Source organism: Python bivittatus, unplaced genomic scaffold (assembly GCF_059951505.1).
Source record: "Python bivittatus isolate LINGU-HERP-01145 unplaced genomic scaffold, Pbiv_v1 ctg000960_np1212, whole genome shotgun sequence".
NCBI classification, from domain to species: domain Eukaryota; kingdom Metazoa; phylum Chordata; class Lepidosauria; order Squamata; family Pythonidae; genus Python; species Python bivittatus.
Genome location: NW_028277124.1, coordinates 5,498,915 through 5,518,133, shown reverse-complemented (window position 1 = coordinate 5,518,133; position 19,219 = coordinate 5,498,915). Strand labels below are relative to the sequence as shown.

General features: G+C 39.3%; 1 protein-coding gene across 1 annotated transcript in view; it reads right to left on the bottom strand.

Moving 5' to 3' along the window:
• Positions 1-19,219, bottom strand: part of ADCY2 (adenylate cyclase 2) — a 133,292-nt gene that overhangs the window by 60,558 nt on the left and 53,515 nt on the right. The window contains exons 4-7 of the mRNA XM_088131430.1: positions 12,663-12,812; positions 5,702-5,850; positions 4,152-4,263; positions 2,439-2,566 (exon numbers count right to left, since the gene is read on the bottom strand). Coding sequence (XP_087987556.1) covers positions 2,439-2,566; positions 4,152-4,263; positions 5,702-5,850; positions 12,663-12,812 — 539 coding nt within the window. The remainder of the gene's footprint in view (positions 1-2,438; positions 2,567-4,151; positions 4,264-5,701; positions 5,851-12,662; positions 12,813-19,219) is intronic.

Here is a 19,219-nt window from a genome sequence, read left to right as displayed (position 1 = left end):
TCACTCCCTTTTCGATCATTTCTATTCTAATTGAATCAGAATTAGCCATTATGTTTAACATGGATACTCTGGTTTAATGTCAATTCATTAATCAGAATCTTAAACCACCTTCAAACTGTTCTTTAAAATCCTAAGGGGCTTTAAAGCTGCATTCTTATACTTGTTTCCATTATGATGTCACTCCATGGGTATATAATCATTTTGGCTCCACCAAGGTTTGTTAGACACTGCTGGATTCTATGCTTATTCTGATTTACTAATTCTACCTACAATCTATTTGTTTCTGCTTTGTTCTCTTCTTCATGTCATTAGATACAATTAACCAGGAAATGAAGGGTTATTATAATGTTTGAACCAGAGATCCTGGTTTGTTATTCCCAAATAAACCAAAATTGTAAATTATACCAACCTATTAACTTTACCCACCAGCATGAAGGAAGGAGTGAAGTTCTATCTGTCAGGACCCAGCTTATCCAGCATGTCACTGCACATAGTTATTAGGAGAGTAGGCCAAGATATGAACACCCCAAAACTATTGCTTAGTTTGCAATAAATGAGTTGCTGTGAACCCTGGGCTCCTGTGCTCCGCTTCCCTCCCTCAATGCCATATATCAGATTAGTCCAGGCTTATACCTGGCTTGGCAGGGAGTAGGAATAAAGAGAACCATGCAACACCTACCAGCTAGCATAAAGCATTTAAGCCTGCAACTGGAGACTAACTTAAACCAAAAAGGGGGCTTCATGGATAAACACCTTGCCTAAGACTTGGACTTCTTTTTCTTATGACATGCTTTTTGAAAAAGTTTGGACATTCTTTTGTGTTAGTTTGTTTGGTTCTATGAATAAAAACATTTGGATCTTGAATGAATAGCAGTAGTTTTCTGAGGTTCCAGACACGGTTTTCTTCCAGCCCTAACAGGAGAGAATCAGAACTGAACCAGAAGCTTCATTTTCTGCATATCCAGCATACATTCTACCATTTTGCTACAGCTTTCCCCCATTTCCTTGGACTAGAAAGGAAATAAGCACTACTTACCTTGGAGAGCAGCAATTCCTCTCTCCCACCCCCAACTCAGCTGAATTTGCCTGCCAAATGATAAATCTGCAGGGAAAAAGGAATGGAAAACAATTCCCTTCTCTCTCCCATAGTTTTTCATGAATCCCCACCTATATTTGAATATTCTGAGTAGCTATTCTTCTCAACAACTTGAACATTAAGCTTATATTGCATTGATAATTTCTAATTGCTTCTTCAGTAGTACCAAGATCATTTTCTCAATAGGAATTCATTTCAGAAAGTTCATGACAGTTACCTTTTAAAACACAAAGGAGGAAATGAGGAAATTAAGTGTCTATGGAAAAGCAGCAGCACTGCATTTAATTTGTACATTAGCACAAATTAACTTTACACCTAATCCACAGACTTAAGACAAAACTGTTGATTGCACAACAAACATTTGGAATGCATAACATGCTTAATGGGACATCTGAGAGTCTAAACTTTGCTGATGGCTGTGTAGGGGGTACCTAGCAATTGTTATAGCTGTAATTAAGACTGTGAATTTCTTCATAAAGTTAAATAGAAATAACTTCAGAGACAGAAGGGGTCTTCACACCTTATCTCTTGGGCAGAGAATGAGCATTTCCTCAATTTCTTATCATACACTCCTTTAAGAAGGTATTTTATTAACAATTTATCACTCAGTCAGGAAGGTGACTGACAAGCACTCTTCAGATATTATGAATAGTGTTGATGGCATGGGGATCTCACTAGCTGCATCCTCTTATGTTGCCCTCCATATACAGGGGGCAACTGTCAACAATGGAGAGCCTCTTATATTTGTGAAAGCTTTTTATTGCTGATGATCAACTCTATACATTTTCAAGCAAGGGTGATCATTTCCACTCCACTGAATGCAACCAGATTTATAGTAAGCTTTCTTTGCAGAGGACACTCATTCCATGATTCTTCCACATCAAGTAGATGTGCCTCCAGAGGTTAAAGTGGCCCCAGTTTTGTCTGAAGTAGCCTTTAAAGTGCTTTTGTTCAGCTTGCTTTTTGTATAATTTTAAATGCATAAATTTCTTTCTTGTTAAAAGACTGATATTCTCCTATTCTTAATTCTGCTGCATTGTAATGTTTTAAAGTTTTATAATTATTTTAAAACTTACATTTCCAGTTACCTTAAGATTCCTTTCTGTGTCTGAATAAAATAAATAAATGTTAACATCCTTCACTGCCATAATTTCAGGACTAGAAATTCAAGGTTGTCCAATCAGATCTGAGCTTAAAACATTGAGCTAAAAAAAAAAAATAAGAATTTGGGAAAGAGACATAGAGCTAACATTTCCTAGTGAGTTTTGTTTTGTGATTATGAAGGAGAGGGAATTAAAGCCAAGAACAAGCTCAAGATATATACATAAAAATCTGTACTAACTTTATAGCTTCACACATATCCAGTCCCATTTTTACACAATTCTTGGCATGGTTTTGTAGTGATATAGGAAGGCCAGACACACAGTAGTAGCAATCTCCTAAGATTTTGATTCTCATACATTCATTTTCCTAAAAAAGAAAAAAAAGGGTGGGGTGGGGGGGGATAAGTTAGGAGACAATCAAGACAGCAACATAAAGCTTACTAGGAAAGCTGCAGTACCTGATGCACCTGATAGCATCGCGTGTATTCAATCTAAAGATAAGGAGGAGATGACTGGGCCAGAATGTATATAGGCAGAAATGAACTCCAGTGCTATATGCAAGGCCATTTACACTGACCTACTTTTCCTGAGTTACGAAATCAGAAATATGCTCAAACAATGTAGTATCCAGAGTCCCAGGGAATTAAAGACAACACTCCTTCTTAATGGCAGAAAAATAGACAGGTCCTCTGAGAACAGACTTGAAATTTTAAACACAGGATATTTGTTGCCATCTGTATTTGAGCACTTGCAGGAGTACCAACACTTTCTAAGCTATAATACTATAATGTTATATTGCTAATCTCCCTTATGGGCTAAAATAAGTCCTTTAAATGAAGTCTGAGAGCATTATTTTGAATTCATTCAAAACTTTGTCTCTCCTCTAGGGGTCCTTGATAAGATCAGTGAAGTTTGGGGAGATGTCCGAAAGGCAGCTTATTCACCAAAGCTGTTCTTAATCTGCAATGCTCCATAACAAAGAAACCATGGCAGCAGGGCAGGGCATACTCTGAAACCACTATTCCACATTCGGCTGATGGGGGAAAGAGCTTGCACATCTGACTGCTGTGTCATGAAAAATTCCCTATCCAGGGACAAAGAGAAGTCAAGGAGAAATCTAGGATGTGCCAGTTCCTTAAGACATTTGGTTTTTTGCAATGCAACTTGAAATGGCAAAACCCAGGAAAATTTTGATATAATTTGAAATAATAATGTGGCTGTCAGTCTTTAGAGGAGACTGGCAAGGTAGGCCAGTTATGAAGGAGGAACCAAACTCTGGAACATCTGCTGCATTTGCTGTGGCTCATGTGTCAATCAGTTTGAGAAGGAGTATCAAGACCATTGTTGTTGTTCAACAAACTCAATCTGAACCTTACTGTAATGAGTGATATTTCTAGCGCTCAAAAACATGGCCTTGCAACATGCACTAACATCAGCATAGCCAAGAATATACCTGCAAATAAATAATAAACAGGTCAACGTGGAAAGACATCAAATAGAACAAAGGGTTCTTCTATCCAGGCCCCCAATAAAATATTAGTGCATTTAATGCATAAACAGTATTTTTTAATTACACCCAAAATTTTATGCTGCTTTGTCCTCATTTTTATTAACAGGAGGTATTTCAGAGTAATTTATTTTCTCCCTCCTTACACTAGGACAGTGTTTCTCAACCTGGCAACTTTGAGCATGGCTGGCTGGGGAATTCTGGGAGCTGAAGTCCAGATATCTCAAAGTTGCCAAGGTTGAGAAACACTGCACTAGGATGCGACAAAAGCAACTGCTGCAAACGATGCAACTGTATTTGCTGGAAAGCATTTCTGGAGGCTGTGGGGACAGCAGATCCCAGGAAAGACTACACTTTCCTCATGCCATTGTTACCTATGATGATAAAAAAACACAGTGGCAACATTACAAAATTAGCCATGAACAGAGCTTTGACAGATACTTACTTTTGCAATTTGATCAAACTTGCCAAAGAGCTCATTCAGCATATGCACCAGTTCTCCAGGGGAGCAATCACTAGCCAAGCGAGTAAATCCCACAATATCTGCATACAAAATGCTGCGCATAAAAGAATTAGCACTGTTGATTTTTTCAAGCTAATAAATAATATTTTACCTTAACATTCATTCTAAAAGAAACAGGAATGGGGAATGCTCCAAATACTTATTAGGAACAAATACAATTTGGCCACCACCAAATTTTCGCAAGGGATTTACAAAGGGCCAATTTACCCAGCTATTTTTAGTGGATTGGTCATGTGTGATCCTACCCCAGATCCTGAAAACTATTTTGTCAGGCCTCCAGCATTCATCAGACCCCATCTAGAACTATGCCAGCTAAAGTAAGTGACAGATGCAAGATCTCTCTTCCCTGAAACCTCTAACTGTACTCCTGTAGAGTCTGACAGCATCTCCATATAGCCACTGCTTCTACTTCCCAAACTCTCAGAAGCAGTTCACAAGGGACTGATGGCTGTTTTTACTTTAATATTAAGAGCAAGGGGCAAAAAAAATTGTCCCACCCTCAGCTGCCACAGATCCTGCAGCAGCAAAAATCTTTTCACCCCATTCCATACTAAAGTAGGGCTACCAATCAGGGTTGCAAAAAACTGAATGACCACCAGACTACAGCAAAGAATAGCACAGCCATCTAGCTATAGGGAAAAGATGGGATGGGGGGCAAATGAGTCAGTAGCCTGGCATTTTGCAACCTAGGAGGCAACTGACAAAACTCATCTCAATTTTGCCCCTGCTACTTTCTTGGCTCCTGAAAGGTAGCTGTTGAAGTGCTGCGAAGCTGAGAAACTAGCATTCCCTTTCCTAGACCTAAACTTGGGAGTTGAGAATGAGGTGGTTCCATAATATCTCCCACTTCCTCCAAAACAATCAACTTTGCAGAAGTTTCAATCTAGCATGGAACAGTGCCGGACATAAATCATACCAGCTTTCCAAATTTGCTAAATGCCATAGGAACACAGAGGTCTACTGCTATAGAATCACTATTCTACTGTTTCCCCATTACTTCTACTATGAGCTCAGAATGTGGCTGATATGGCAAAGCCAACTATTCCATTATATTTCTAAGGGCTGCTCGCCATATCCTTGAGACAGAGACACATTCTAGCTTTGGTGTATTGAAAATCAGCTGAATACGGGTTAGTTAATCAGTCTTGATTGAAGCCATACCACCAGCTAACTTGTTCTTCTTATTTTCCATATCTCCCATAAAAGCCATAATTTCAGCCTGCAGGGTGCATTTTAATTCAACATCCCCAATTAAATTCAGCTGTTTTCCAAAAATAAATATGTTAAAGTTTACAAACATTATTTTGACAATTTGATAAAATTAATTCATTTTATCTATATGCCTTTACATCAGTGTCAGAGAAAGAATGCAGAAAAATAAGCTAATTTCTCATATTGATGAAGAAAATACTTATTTTGCCACTGCTGCTAATTAAAACAGTTCCATATCAAGAACTGGCTTCAAACAATACCTTACATTGGTGTGTCTTTTGACATACAAATTGTGAAAGTTGTTTGTACTTTCCAGCTGGCCTGCTTTGGGTCCTTGTAACCTCTGAATAATCTCAGCTTTCATTTCCATGGCTATGTGAGCAGGAAGCAGAGAAAGCAGAAGACGTTCCTGGTTTTGAAAAAGAAAAGTAAAAAAATATATATATCAGGCTTCTTCTATTTTTAAATACTGAAAAATTGCTAAGAAAAACCATATATTTCTCCAGGGATGCTTGGGGCAAAGCTATGAGTGATGTGCTATCATTTGTAGGGCTAACTAAAGCATTTGAAAGAGGTGCTTCACTAAGCATTTTAGCCAAACCTTTGCATCTCTTGAAGCATTAAAGTAGTCACATCCTTTGCAAGGCTCATGTGGCTGCTTTAAAGGCTGCCTCCAGTTTATTAATTTATTGATGTAGGCACAGACAATATTTCTGCTGGGATTCCCAGAGAAGGTAGCAGTTGGGCACAGCCTCTGAAGCAGCTATGGCAGCCTTGCAATAGCCATAACTACTTTAATGTTGAGGAATGGTACTTTGTTATATGTTTTGCAAAGCTCCTCTTTTCAATGCTTTGCAGGGCCCTAATCATTTGTAATCATCCCTCCATTTTTCTTCTGTAAAACGCAGGTGCAGGGAAGCTACAGTCTGAATGGAGGAGCAACTTTGCAAACCTTTCTACTCTAATGATTTGGAGAAAAAAGGGAAGAAAAGCTGCCATGCGAGGTAAAGGAAAAAGGTAAGTATACAGACACACATAAACAATGCTTCTAGACTAAGGTCTCTTCATGTTATCTATCAAAACTTTTCCTTCTAAATAAATTTTCTCCAAAAACAAAACAGAAGGAAGCTGTCGTACAAAAGATGGCTACAATAAATGAACATAAGAATATTGTAGCCTTGCTGAATCCAGCATTTTATTTCTCACAGTGGCCAACCCGATGTCTCTGAGGGACTCACAACATATTGCACTCCTCTACTGTTCCCCTAAACTGGCAGTTGAGGCATGCTGCCCCAAATCACAGGTAACATTGAGTCCTTGATAGCCTGTCTAGCATGAATGAATCCAATCTTCTTTTACAGACATCCAAATTAGTAGCATCACCAAGTTTTGTGGCAATGAATCCCACATTTTAATTCCATACGTTCATTATGCCATGAATAAAAGTGGTATGTGCAACCTTTTGTAAAAATAGGCCCCAGGCAACCATGTAACAGACATCTCACCTGAAGACCTCACCATGTATACTTCCCTACTCAAAATAGCTCCTGATTCATTAAAAAACATATTCAAGGATCAATAACATGCCTTTGCCCCATGGCATAAATATCTTAGGTTTAGGCTAATTTACCCTTTGTTGCATTGGACTTACTTGATTGTTATTTGTTTCTCTAATTTATAAGCTGGACACACAGCTGGATTTATTTGTTGGCACAAATAAATAGTGTTTGTCCAATAAAAGGCAACGTGAAAATACTCCATTTAGGAATATTTAATCACACATAAAAGCATCAAATCAGGGGGCTGGGTCATTAATTCAGACTACTTAGGGGATGCTGGTTGGGTTGGCATCTTGCATACAGATCTACTTCCAAGCAGATGAACCAATGGCACAGATAGCAAATGGTAGATGGATCTGACTCTCAGAATAGTTCCTGGTCCCAGGGATACCCTCTTTGTGGGTTTAGAAGAATAATTTTCTTTCTTTGCTTTGCAACTTTTCTTGCCGCAGAAGTGAATTGCTGAAGATACTGAAAACTGCTATGGTCTACATGGAAGAGGAGAAAGATCTCTCACTTGGAGAAAGAGACGTCTCTGCCAAAGCTCTGGGAAAGAAGCCTTTAAAATGTCTCCAGTGGTCATGTGCTTGTTGGTGTACAGAAACAATAGCCCTGATCTTCAGTAAAGCCAATATAATAATGATTAATATATTGTACTAGGTCTAGGGAGACACAGGTTCAAGTCCACCTAAAGCCATGGAAGGTCCCCTGGGTGACTTTGGGCCAAACACTCTCTCTCAACTCAATTTACCTCAGATTGTTGTAGGGGAAAAGGGAAAAGGGAGTGCCTTGAGTCCCTGGAGGAAAGGTGAGATTTAAATCTAACCAACGAATAACCGTTCTTGCTTTAAAACATGCCCCCATTTAAATATTTGATAAAACATTAAGGGCACTTCCTTCCTCAGAAACCTGTTTACTGCCTTCTGCTGCATGATAAGCAGGAAAAGGAAGAGACGCTACAAACAAAGGCAATATCTGTCAGAGACCAGACCTCAAATGTTCTTCCTCTCAGATTTTTTTCAATGTGGGAACACAGAACAGGCTGCACTTCCAACTAATACATGACAAAGCATTGATGTGCCTATTTATTCTCCATACCTTATTAAGCAAAAACATCTTCTCCCCCTCAGGCACATCATTTTCTTTAGAACCAAAGCACAGTTCTGATACAAAGGCCAACGAATTTCCATATATCAATGCTAATTCATTTGTCATAATTGGATAAGTCATCTAGTTGGGAAAACTACTTGGTTGGGTTGGTAATGCAACTCTTAAGGCATTACAATAGCCAAAGCTGAAACATATTCCTTAATTAATGTTATTTGCTCCCCTTTTACACTCTGCTGTAATACCCTAGCACAGATCTTCCACCTATCTTGTCTCAGCCACAAAACTTTCTCACTTTCTTAAATACAGTAAATCTCTATAGTCTGCCTTGTTGTCACTAATGCTTAGAATTCCCTTTGAGTTTAAACTCCCTCTCTTCCCTTATAACCAATGCTTTCCAATGATGCCTCTGGATTACCAGTTTGCCCCTTACTATCTCTGAAACTCACCCTAAGAACAAAGTAATTTGTCTACTTCTACTCCAGGTAGAATCCTTGCCTAACTGATGCCTTGCCTAACTCTTTCTTTCCCTATAGTATCTCTTTTCCTTTTGCAGTTTAGATTGCAAGCCCCTAAAGGTTTTAAAATTCTATAGCTTTGCCTCTGAATTTCTCATTATTCAGAAAGCAAACACATACATAATGCAAAACAGGTTTTGGGTTTTTTTACTAATTAGCAGCCCCCCCCTTTTTTTTCCTCTTCTAAAATCTACATATTCCAATTTATTTAGAATAAAGTTCTTTCCTTCTGAGATCATTTTGTAAAGCAAGCCAAGAACACTTTTCATTCTAGTTTTTAAAAAAGGGCATTGCTTCAGTTACACATGTAGAATCCCACTCAGTTACCTTGTTCATTTAAACCTGTCACAGCTTTTGAGTCCTGTTTCTAAGCACATTATTATTAGGATCCTGCATCCTCCATGAAAGTGACATTCAATGAGCTATCTCAGATACCAACACCGCCTCCTGCAAGAATCTTTCAAAACATCTTATAAGTCATACAATGCAAAATACCTGAAATGAACAAGGGTAATTATGCTAACTGCTTGTCAGTGTCAAAACCAGGCCTGAAAGCTTTGAAATTGCCTTGCCTTATTTTCTGCAAGAGTTTAAACAATGGGGCAAACAATTTTATAGGGAGTGGAAATATATAAGCTAAAAAAGCTAGGTGTGCATATTTCTGTGTACATATATTATACACATACAAGACAGAGAGTTCTGCATGTTTTATACAGCTGTCAAAGAAAGGAGCAATAAAATAAGATGCACAAAACCAAACACACTTTACATTCAGGCAATACATCAGAAGAAAGAGACCATCTATGAGGATAAGGGAAAACTAACTCTTTTCTTCTGAGCTCAGTTCTTATTTTGCTTTGATTTACAATAGGGATGAGTAATCTTTGGATTATGGTTTTTCCAGTAGTAATGTACGGCTGTGAGAGCTGGACCATAAAGAAGGCTGAGCGCCAAAGAATTGATGCCTTTGAACTATGGTGCTGGAGAAGACTCTTGAGAGTCCCCTGGACTGCTAGGAGGTCAAACCAGTCAATCTTAAAGGAAATCAACCCTGATTGCTCATTGGAAGGATCGATAATGAAGCTCAAGCTCAGATACTTTGGTCACCTAATGCGAAGAGAGATCTCTTTGGAGAAGACCCTGATGCTGGGAAAGATTGAAGGCAAAAGGAGAAGAGGAAGGCAGAGGATGAGATGGTTAGATAGCATCACTGAAGCAATGAGCATGAAACTGAGCAAACTCAGGGAGGCAGTGAAGGACAGGAAGGCCTGGCGCAATATGGTTCATGGGGTCACGAAGAGTCGGACACGACTTAACGACTAAACAACAACAACAATCTTTGGATAATTGGGCCCATAGTTCACGTTTTGTGGGCCAATAGAATGGATCATAATGCAGTGTGGGTAGAGTCAGGATTTTCTATTTTTTCTATATTTTTAAAGGATGTTGTCTTTGTTTTATAAATTATATTTAACCTCTTTTAGGGCATATACTATATTTTCTGTTTGTTTCCCACTTCAAATAGCAAGAAACCATGCCACTATTTTTGGCTACTGTGGTCAGAAGTGATTCCAGGGGCCTCAAAGGAAAAAAAAAAGTGCAGGGCTGCATCAGGCCCTAGTATCTAGGGCTCCCTATTTATTTATTTATTTATTTATTTATTTATTTATTTATTTATTTAACTTATCCCCGCCCATCTCCCCACAACGGGGGACTCTGGGCGGCTTACAACAAACTAAAATCAAAAATACAATTAAAAGTTATAAAAACCAAACATTACAAAAATAATGCCTATACAGGTAGTCCTCACTTAACAATCACAATAGGGACCATAAATGTGGTAGTTAAACAGGGCAGTTGTTAAGCGAGTCACCATGTGACCAGACCTGATCGTACAACCATTTTTACGATGGTCATTAAGTAAATCACCACATCATTAAGCGAATCACATGGTCCTTAAGCAAATCCAGCTTCCCCAATGGATGTTTTTTGCCAGAATTCACTTAACAATCATGTGATTTGATTAACAACCACGTGATTTGATTATCGACCACGGTGATTCGCTTAACAACCATCATTAAAAAGGTCACAAATTGCGATCACATGACCACGGGGGTGTGATGGTTTGCGACAGTTGTAAGTGTGAATACAGGTCATAAAGCACTTTTCCCAAGGCTGTCTAACTTCGAACTGTTGTTAAACAAACAGTCATTAAGTGAGGACTGCCTGTACAAGTATCTAACTTACAACATGGAACATGATACTGTTCTATACAACATGCAATTCTGGTCTATCTCTGGAACAGAAAATGAAAAAGTGAAGGTCATCAAATGTGGTTGGCTACTAGCTTCCACCTACCCTGGCCTACACCCTGGTCCTCATCATGAACAATATAAGTTACAGTACAAAAACATCTAGAGGTCTACAGACTCCAATTTCAGCTAGGCTAAAGGTGACCTACTGAGTGTGATATCCACCCACTGGATTCTAAGAGTTACTCTGATTGAGGAAGTCTTAGATTCACTGGAGCATCTCTAAGGCAAGATTATTTGTAAACAAGATCTGAAGTATATAAAGATTTTTTTTTTTAATGAATAATTGGAACATTCATACTCCAGGCTTCTGCGTAATCTAATTTACAGTTCTCATTCATTCATTCATTCATTCATTCATTCATTCATTCATTCATTCTCTTTACAAAATGATGCCATTAAAATGTCCACAATACAATACATTAAGTAAACAATCATGATATACTATACATGCATGCTTATTTATCCATGTATGTCTCACTATGTTTAATGAATCTTTCTTCCAAGTAAGCATGCACAGGATTTCAGCAAATGTGTATCATATTCATACACACTCTTAAATGTTACAGCATCATCATAGCTGTGAATGTGCTGCAATTAAAAAGTACAGACAAAGAAAAATGTGTTATAGGATACAAAATTCAGATTCCTAGAAATCTCACCATTCTATGTAAAAAAATACCATGAGTTTCTAGCTATCATGTTTGAAAAATGCCTGAAAGTATGCAGGCAATGTTTGTTGAATCCCTGGAATTATAGAATGAATGAATATCTAGCAGCTGCTTTTGGGTTTCAGTACCCTCCATGGAAATCAGAAAGTATTGCCTCATTTGCATAATATAACTTTATTTTGACAAACTTTGTCCCATTTGACAGATAGGACACTTCCTCTCTTCATGAGTGATAAACTGAGAGGAGAAGAAATTTGATATTTTCCCTGTTAGAAGCAAAGCATAGGTAGAATAGCTTAATAAAATGATAGCAAAACAAACACAGTGATGAGGCAAGGCAGAATAAAATAAACCAACACAAGACAGATTCAGGTATAGCCAAAAACTTTTACACAAAAGTGGGAGCAGTTTTGACAGTCTGCCAACAGCCTCTTTCAGATTCTTCATATAGAGCCTTATTTGGAGGAGAATTTAGTGCCTGAAGAGTATGATGATTATTAGGGGTAATAATAATAGTAGAGGCAGTAGTAGCAGCAGTAATACTGTCTATACTGCCTTTGATTTATTTGAATAAAAGCTTCCATTTTCTTGTGATACAAAAGGCAGATAATCTTATTATATTCTCCCAGCATTTCTTTATATCATAAGATCCTACTGTTGAAAGAGCTGGCTCATTTATTAAAAATATATACACATTAGTTTTGAAAATGCTTCCTAAAGCTGCACAGCATTTCTTTTCGGCATAAAGAATGTTCCTTCAAGTTTCAAAGAAATGGACCATGCCGAAAGAAGAATTTTGATGCCACGAGTATAATATACCTTTTATCTTCTACATTCCTTCCTGATGAACCAAACTAAAGGGAGGGGGGGAAAAGCCTAAAAGTAATAGTAATTCTACCTTTTCTATACTCGAGAGAAAATCAGAACAAACAAAACTCTTACATGGATTTCTGAAGAGTTCCCCCTGCCCCCTGCTTGGTCCACAGCAATTTTAGCACATCCAACAAAACAAAATAAATGATGGCAGGAAGCAAATAGTCAATAAGATCCTTACCTGCTGCCGCTTCTCAAACTCCAGCTTGATGCGTGACTTGATGCAATTGCAGGTATCCTGATATGTCTGCTGGAGAGCGAGCTCCATCAACTGTTTGTGATAGGCTCCAGCCAGATTCCCACAGATAAAAATGATGACATTGGCCAGAATCTACCAGTGCAATGAAACAGGTCAAACTCTCACTCGGTTGTCATTTGTCAGTTTTACTGTATCTTCAGGCCCTGTTTCAAGTTTACTGCTACAGATTTCATTGGGCCCTACATCCTCCCCATTAGGTTTACAAAACTGTATTTTGAATTTTAAAGTGGGAACGTTAGGGATACCTTATTTGTATCTGGGGAATAATTTACCTCACCCAACAGTCAAATCCTCCCTCTAACTCTGATGATTTATTATTTGGATAACAATTTATACTTAATATTATAAAATTGTATCTCTGAGAATTATTGAGGCATTTCTAGAAATTGTTCCCAAGTTCTCCCATTAACGCTACCAGAAGTATATCCCAGAAGATAATGCAGCCCAGAAAGCCAGCTTGTAAGAGAATGGACTATCCAGACATGATGATGATGATGTTTGGAGTATGTAAAATCGTGGTGATAATCATCAGCCATTTCCACAGTCCCATAAAGCAATGGCAGCTTGAATAGACTAGCCAGAGATCATGATGGTGGCCCTAGATATAATGTTGGAAAAGAAACACATTGGAATATTCTTTGTAAAATTCCCTTATATCTGGTATTAAATTTTGATAGTACTGGAAGAAAAACAGATTCTCTTTGATATGTAGATAAGTTACTTCAATACAGTAACATTTTCAGATGTTACATTTTACTTTTTTAAAATTTAAACAAACACTCTATTAACAATATACTGAAATTAACAGTGTAATAAAGAATACGCAAAAGGTAAGAACCAAGCAGGAATTTTATATCATCTGTAAATTTGATAATTCCACTCAATTAAAGAAAATATTAAAGTCATGGGACTGAACATGTGACATCCCACTGAATACCTTACTCCCATCTGATGGGGAATTGCTGATGACTATTTCTTTTGAGTGCAGTTTCAAGCCAACCATAGATCTACCTAGTAGACTTGTCATGCAGCACATATTTAACCAGCTGCCTAATCAGAATGTTAAGGGTACTTTTTCAAGTCAAGATATATTATGTCCATAGCATTCCCATAATCTACTAATGAAGTTAGGATTAAGGTTGATCCCTTGACAATAATTGACCTCCTTGATAATCTAGGGAATTTACCACCAAATTTAATGTCCAAAATAAAAATTGGGTTCTTCTGTCTTGCTTGCCCTGAATATAGCAAAGATGATTTTCCCCAGCTATTTCACTGGTCCTTGGGCCCACAGAGTTTTAGCTTTCTAGGACATCTTCTTACTGGCTGAAAATGTTCATACCATTTAGTTAAAACATTCTGTCCTCAATACATGTCACTCACTTGACTGATACTTGAACTAAATACTATCTTCTTATTGTTTTAGAAAAGTTATAACCAACATTAACAATATAAATGCTAGACAGACTGAAATAATCACAAAAGCCAAACACTGAAAAATCTCAATCAGTATTCTAATGACTGCAGAGAAATTAACAGCCTGGTTATTTAACAACAACAACAACAACAACAACATTTTATTAAATATATATGTCACGTGACTCCCAGTGACTCTATTTCTGCAAAGCAATGAAATAAAATTATCTAATACACCTGGATCCTTGAATTGATACTGACAACTGCTAGATGTACTGATGGAGGTGGCCCTTCAGATGTAGCTTATATCTTTCATCATCCTGAGATGTTGCTACACACAAACCTTCTATCTGCTTAGGTTGGTAACTGCTGAGTCCTATGGTATTCCTGCCAATGAGTAGGGCCCCCTTTTCATAAGGGTGAAGAGGGAAGACTCCCTTCTTTAGGGAAAAAATCAGCAACAGGGTTGAGTGGAATATAATTAGCTAGGTTTCTATACAACCAATGCTAGGCTTCTGTTGGTATTGCAATACAAAAGTTTCCCCCACCCCCCCATTTTATTTGGCAAGCCACTTAGCTACTCATTCTGAAATTTGGCTTTGAATACATTTCCGTGTGAGTCATCTAGTAAGGTGCATGATACAAAGCAGCATGACATTTTGCTGAAGCTCTTAGGCTGGAAACCTATCCAAACTTATTTGGGAGTAAGTTCCATTAAACAAAACAGGACCTGTTTCTGAGCAAATATCCTTAAGGTTTTCTCCACCTTAGAACCTTCTGCTGAGGTTCTAAGTTTTAGATTCTGTAACCAAAACTGACATCTTTGTCACATCTAAGAATAAGAGGGGCTTGTTAATCCTTTCCTGCCTTCTGCCAGTACTGAAACGGTGCAATCTTAAAATGCAGTAGATTTGGATATTTCAGCATGGACATGAGGAATCACAATTTTAATCCTCCCTGATTCTTTATATGAATGTATTTGTGTGTGTCTGTCTATCCTTCCTTCCTTCCTTCCCTCCCTCCCTCCCTTCCTATTCATATCACAAATCCTAAATTTAGCATTAAGGGTGCTACGTTTCCATTTGGAGGGAAAAAGCAGTAAAACATGATAGCCAGCCAGTCAGTCAGCCAGCCAGCCACACACATACACATATATACACCCTGCCATTTTATACACTGCAGTCCATTCCATTGCCTTTAGAGAATCATACCAATTCATTCCCATTACATTCTTCTGATTCCTTGGATAAGGCAAAAGGCTGTTCAGGAAACTTTAAATCCTGCCCAGAATAATAGGCAAGTGATAATACAAGCATGCAAACATTGGGAGATTTTTTTTAAATGAGGAAAAGTGTTCCTATATCCCCTGATTAAAAACTAGAGGAAAGATACTAGACAAATATCTCAGATAAAATGCTTTTCTCCAAGATATTGATTGATTAATTGATTGATTGATTGATTGATTGCATTTATATGGCTACCCAAGTCAAGCAACACGACTCTGGTAGCATACAAAAATCATCAATAACAAATCCAAAACATAAAGGAAAACAACACATGGTATTAAAAAGCAACTAAAACAATAAAATGGCAACCAGAACTAAAAAATAGTGTAAGTCATTCAATTGGGACTCCACTCATACTGCCCCAAAGATATGGGAAAAGAACTAGATTTTTATGTGAATGTGTTTATTCCTCAATGCAGGAGTATTCAAATACACATCTCCAAATACACATCTCCTACCCAGAAAGTGAGAAACGGTTTTATTATCTGATACTCTGCCTATAATTTGCATGGGGGAGAGGTTCCAGAAAATGCTGTTCTGCTGTGCTTTGTTCACAACAAAATTATACAAACTCAGGCAATTTGTTATCCTTCCCTCTTCTTTCACTACCCCACGCCACCCCCAACTCCAATTTGACAAAGCTCAAAAGATGCTTTCTGGTTAGTAGCACTAAGAACTACCTATCTAGAAGCACCCTCAGCCTGAAGCTGATGAATGAGAAATCTGCACTCCAAAGTATGTTGCACTTTGAGAGTCCTAAGGCGATATAAATGCTCCAGTTACAAAGAGAGATGCAGTGTTTTCCCCACCATCTCTCAGCAGCTGCCTCCTATGCTGTGGCTAATTTGGCAGACCCACAATTCTAGATTGGGGCAAGATAAATAATACATTTAGGCACATATCTACACACAGCATGTGCTGAAATGCTGCTCATTTAACTCAACATGCATGTTGATGTTTGCTCAAGGAAAAAAAATCAAATTTGCCAAACAAAACACTCAAACCACTCATATCCATTTTAAATTAAGATAATGAGCACAGACTAAAAGGAACTCTTGTGGCACGCAGGGGGCTGGGAAGGAACACTAAACAAGGAATTGATTTGGGAGGTTTTTGTATCAAAGCTAACAAAAAAGGTAAGAAAAAAATAGTTAACATTTTTGTTACAGATTTCTTGTGAAGGAATCATCCTCTGTGTGTGTGTGTGTGTGTGCGTGCGTGTGTGTGTGTGAGAGAGAGAGAGAGAGAGAGAGAGAGAGAGAGAGAGATTGTCACATGGGACAATTTTTTCCCAATGAGTATGTGTGTGTATATATTCCACTCTTGGAATATCTACTGTATATGTATACAAGTTCCACTCTTGAACTTGTACCCTTATCCAGTCCTTGTGATTATTTGGCTGAGGGGCTTCAAGCCTGCGCAGAACAGCATTGGGGACAGTGCATCACCTTGGTACAGTATATGCCATATTGATGGCCACTTGTGCAAGCTGTCTTGAGTTGACTTCCAGTGTTGTCTTCCACAGTCCCATTGAGTTTTTGAACAAGGTCCTTAGTCTCCTGTTGACTTTGTATAGCACCAGGCATTCACAGATCCATGTGTGAGGCATTGAGTCGTAGGCTTTCCTGTAGTCAATCCAGGCTGTGCTCAGATTGCTCTGCCTAGACCTTGAGTCTTGTGTGACTGCTCTATCTATGAGCAACTGGTGTCTTGAGCCTCTGGTGTTGTTCCCAATACCCTTCTGAGCTGTGCTCATGTAACTGGCCTATATGGTTCTGTCGCTTGGCAGCTAGGATGCCTGATAGGACTTTCCATGTTGTGAGGAGGCTGGTTATTGGCCGGTAGTTGGACAGTGCTGTTCCCTTGTGGGGGTCTTTCATGATCAGCACTGTCCTTCCTTGTGTTAGCCAGTCTGGGTGGGAGCCTGCTGCTAGCAGCTGGTTCATCTGTGCTGCTAGGTGTTCATGTGCTACTGTTAGTTTCTTTAACCAGTAGGTGTGGATCATGTCTGGGCCAGGTGCTGTGCAGATCTTCACATTCTTAACCCACTGTTGGATGTCAGCTACTGTGATGGCAACTGGTTCCTGTTCTGGGAGATTGCTGTAGTCTGCTTTCAGGTCCTGCAGCGACTTTGCACTGGCGTTATGTGCCTTCTCTTTCTCCCATATATTCTTCCAGTACTGTTCAATTTCTGCTGTTAGTGGCTCTGCTGTTATTGTGTTGTTGCACTGCAATTGGGAGTACATCTTGGATGGTTGTTTGGAGAACAGGGCATTTATCTTCTTGGCCTCTGCTTCTCTAGTGTATCTCCTTAGCCTGGCAGCCAGTGCTGTGAGCCTTTGTTTAGCAGTCTCTAAGGGCTTCAGATGGAGTCAGGCCCATGTATTATTTCAGTAGCTGAGTCTTATCCTTAATCTCCACGCCCTTCTGTAGTTCCACCAGCTGACTAGCTTCTCTCCGAGTTGCCTTGATCTTACCCCCAACCTCATTTTCCAGGGTGGGGGGGATGTACTGCTGTTCTTCTTGATCATGTAGCCAAGCATCTCCAGGATTACAGTGGCTGTAGCATATACCAGTTCATTGGTTTGAGTTATGGTGGTAGTAGGGATTGTCATGAGGGCTCTGTTGGCATCTTCTAGCATACTATCTGATGGTATTTCTCCACTGAGCCTTGGTAACCGGTCCCGAGGACTGACAGTAGCTAGCTTATCTGTGATCTTATGCCTCATATCAGCTGCTGTGCTCTGCAATGGAGGGGGTGGCAATGACGTTCCAGCTTCAGGTGTTCCCTCATATGTTTCATATATCCCCTTTCATTAGGTCTACTGTTGTAGTAGCATTTCATCAATTCCAGGTTCTCGTTTCATCCATGTATGGTTTGCTCCGGTAGCCCACTTATTGTCAGATTGTCCTAGTTCCCCAACATCTGACGCAGACCTTGTTAATCTGGGTGACGTCCAAGCCAGCATGACTCTCTTAGTTTGTGTCACTCTCATATTTGAAGTAGGCAGGTGATGCATTAAGGGGTCTTTGCCCAAGGACCTCTACTGGTAAGGTAGGTACCAACCAGGATTTGAACCCCAGTCTCCCGTGTGGTACTCTAACAGGGTGGTGCTCTAACCACCATGCTATCCAGCCATGAGGAGGAGGCAAGGAAGACAGCAACATCCAAGTATCACCAAAGGATAAGACATATCCTGAAAAGCCAGGTCAATGGGAAGAACAAAATCCACGCCATCAACACATATGCCCTGCCAGTCATTAAGTACTCTGCCGGTATAGTGAGCTGGCCAAAGGAGGACATGGAGGCTGCCGATGTGAAGACCCAGAAGCTTCTCACAACATATGGAGGTTTCCACCCCAAGTCTAACACCCAGAGACTGTACACCAGCCGGAAAGAGGGCGGGTGGGATCTGGTGAGTGTCAAAGCTACTGTCCTGGACAAAACCCAGAAAATCCAGGAGTACATCACTAAGATGGCAACCAAAGATGAGCTGCTGAGAGAATGCCTGAGGCAGTAGCAGACATGGGAGCAAGTTCAAGCAGAGGAAGTGCCATGGCAAAACAAGCCCCTGTACGGGATGTACCATCGATAGACAGCTGAGGTGGCTGACACTGGGAAATCCTACCAGTGGCTGGAAAGGGCTGGACTAAAAGACAGCACTGAGGCACTGATCATAGCAGCACAAGAACAGGCACTAAGCACCAGATCCATAGAAGCAGGGGTCTACCACACTAGACAGGACCCAAGGTGCAGGTTGTGCAGAGAGGCCTCAG